Here is a 2525-nt window from a genome sequence, read left to right on the forward strand (position 1 = left end):
GATCCAGCAAGGCACTCGCTGCCAATGGATCCTGATTCGGGGACCCTGCACCTCTTGGTTCAGCACCGCTGGCGTTGGTGTAATTCAGACGACACCAAACCCCCCCCCATGATCCCAAAGCTACGGAGCTGCCCCTTGCAGCCGCCCCACATCCGCCTGCAAACCCATGGTACCAGTAAGGAAACAGCAACAGAGCGCTGAAAACACTTGCCAAGAGTTAGGGAGGGGGTTAAACCTTGGCAGCTCCCCAAGGCAATTAGCTTCCTGGGTTAATTATTAGAATCAAGATTTATTTTGGGTTTTTCTGTTTGTTTTTTTTTTTTTTTTTTTAAATTTGGATCAGATTTTGATGCTCAAATGCAAATTGTGGATGGAAAAAGTGAGCAATGGTGAGCAAGGGAAAGCATACAATTTCACCAGAATGTTTTTTATTTGCAAATAATAATAATAATACCAATAATAGTAATAATAATAATAAAGAGAGAAATGAACACCTGTGCTGGGAAGGTATTAAGAATATAAATCAGAACTGTATCTCAAAAGATTAGAGGAACTCAGAGAATTAAATAGCGTTCATAAAAAAGTGAATGCACAAGTGGTGTGCACAGACCCTGTTTTCCAGTTGTCCTTGGGAAGCAAAGCGGCATTCGTACCCTCCTGATGGCCGTGCACTGGCATCCTGGAGGAGCACAGCCCCTGGGAGTGGGAAGGGCCAGACCCCGAAACATTTGTGTTTAAATAAATAAGTGCCCTCGGTCGCTGGGTCCCCAAAGTCACCGTGCCGGAGCAGCAGCGTCCCCCTCACTCCTGTCTTTGCAGGGACATGACCACACGAGCTGCCTGGAGGGGACGGATGCTCCGCAGTCATCCCACTGTCCGGGGTGGCAGAAACCCTCCGGATTCGGCTCCCATCCCGATGAAGCCTGGGCTCTGGAGCTGAGGGGGGGGGACTTTCCTTGGCGCTTTTTAGGCGGTCCGGACCTCCATGGCCATCTACCAAGCCCTGATCCCCGCTTGCACGGTGGCTTGCAAGCATGCGGGCTGGTGCTGAGCGGCGCCGGCCATGCCCAGGCTCACGTTCATGGCAGGGCTGCTGGGGGCGGTGTTGGGGGGCACCCTGGCGTAGTTCGCCCCGTAGCCACCACCATAGGGGCTGCTGCTATAGGCACTGTAGTAGGAGCTATAGGAGTAAGGGCTGGCGGTGATGCTGTACGGGGCTGGGTAAGGCTGGGACCCCCCCAGACAGGGTTTGCCGTCCCTGACCAGCACGGGCACTGCCACCCTGCGTGGGGGCAGCGGGTGGGCAGCCAGCTCCAGGGACTTATCCTGCCTTTGCCTCTTGCACTTGTACCTCCGGTTTTGGAACCAGATTTTCACCTGTGTGGAGGTGAGCTTGAGCATGCTGGCCAGGTGCTCTCTTTCCGGAGCGGAGAGGTATTTCTGTTGCTTAAATCGCCGTTCCAGTTCAAATACCTGCGCTTGGGAGAATAAAACGCGGGGTTTCCTCCGCTGTCGCTGCTTGGGATGGTGGCAGGGGTCGGCTTTCTTCTCGTCTGCCTCAAAAGGGTGGGCGAGCAAACATTTCCCTGCGGCAAAAAAACCCCAGAGCAAAGTGAGACCCAAGTCCGGTTCTGTTCCCAGTGAGAGGAGGGATTAAACTGGGAATGGGGACCCTTGGGTGTAAGACGGAGAAGGGTTGGTAGTTGATAAATTTAATATGAACTTTCCAGTGATGTTTAATGGGAATTCAAGAAAATTCCCTTTTTTTGGGTGGAATTAGAAGCCTGGCTATTAGGTGAATTTTGGATAATGCCTCCTTTCGGTGCCTCCTAACGATGCTGGTGCTTTTGTGGGTGCCCCAGCCTGGAGGGGCACAGGGAAAGTGGGGTGCGCCGAAGATTCGAGTACTCCAGAGCACAGATCCCATTCCCCACCGTCCTGCTCCAGAGGGATGGAGGCGATCGCAGTCAGACCTCTGGCAGGATTTACCTCCAGCGCCCGAGGAAAGGGGAATCCCGCAGCTCTCTGAATTTCAGCAAAACCAGAAAAACGAAGGGGCTGGGAACGAAGGAGGAAAAATTGTTGGATCTGAGAGAAGCTGCAAAAAGATGCGAAGTAGTTGTTGGTTTTTTGGTGGGGGTTTTTGGGGGGGTTTTGTTGGTTTTTTTTTTTTAATTTGCTGGGGTTTTGCGTCGCGGCTGAGCACAGCGATCGCTCCCCGGCTGCTGGGATGCACTCGGGTACCCTGGCAGCCACAGCAGGGGCTCAGGGAATTTGGGGGGCGGGCTGCGGGGAAATGGGGTGCTGGAAGGCTCCGTCTGCAGGTGTGAATGCGACAGAGAGTCCTCCCCGGGCTCCTCTCGCCTTCTCCGGCTCTCTAGCTTTGTATCCCAGTGCCGCCCAGTGCCCAGGCTCCGGTCCTACTGGTTTCCCCGTTTCTCCGCTCTGCATCCGTCGGGTATTTAGGAAAAGAGGAGCAGAGCAAACTGTCGGATTTCAGCCGCGGGGACACGAGGGGCCGGGGC

The 2525-nt window shown here is 54.0% G+C and overlaps 1 protein-coding gene across 1 annotated transcript; it reads right to left on the reverse strand.

Annotated features, from left to right (window-relative positions):
* Positions 1-20: 20 nt before the first annotated feature.
* Positions 21-1644, reverse strand: NKX2-6 (NK2 homeobox 6; the record flags this gene model as incomplete). The annotated part of the gene is made up of 1 exon (XM_035891391.1): positions 21-1644. A coding segment is annotated over one exon (651 nt), but the record flags the coding sequence as incomplete, so codon positions are not given.
* Positions 1645-2525: the final 881 nt, after the last annotated feature.

Source organism: Egretta garzetta, unplaced genomic scaffold, assembly GCF_000687185.1.
Source record: "Egretta garzetta isolate BGI_Z169 unplaced genomic scaffold, ASM68718v1 scaffold233, whole genome shotgun sequence".
Classification (NCBI taxonomy): Eukaryota; Metazoa; Chordata; class Aves; order Pelecaniformes; family Ardeidae; genus Egretta; species Egretta garzetta.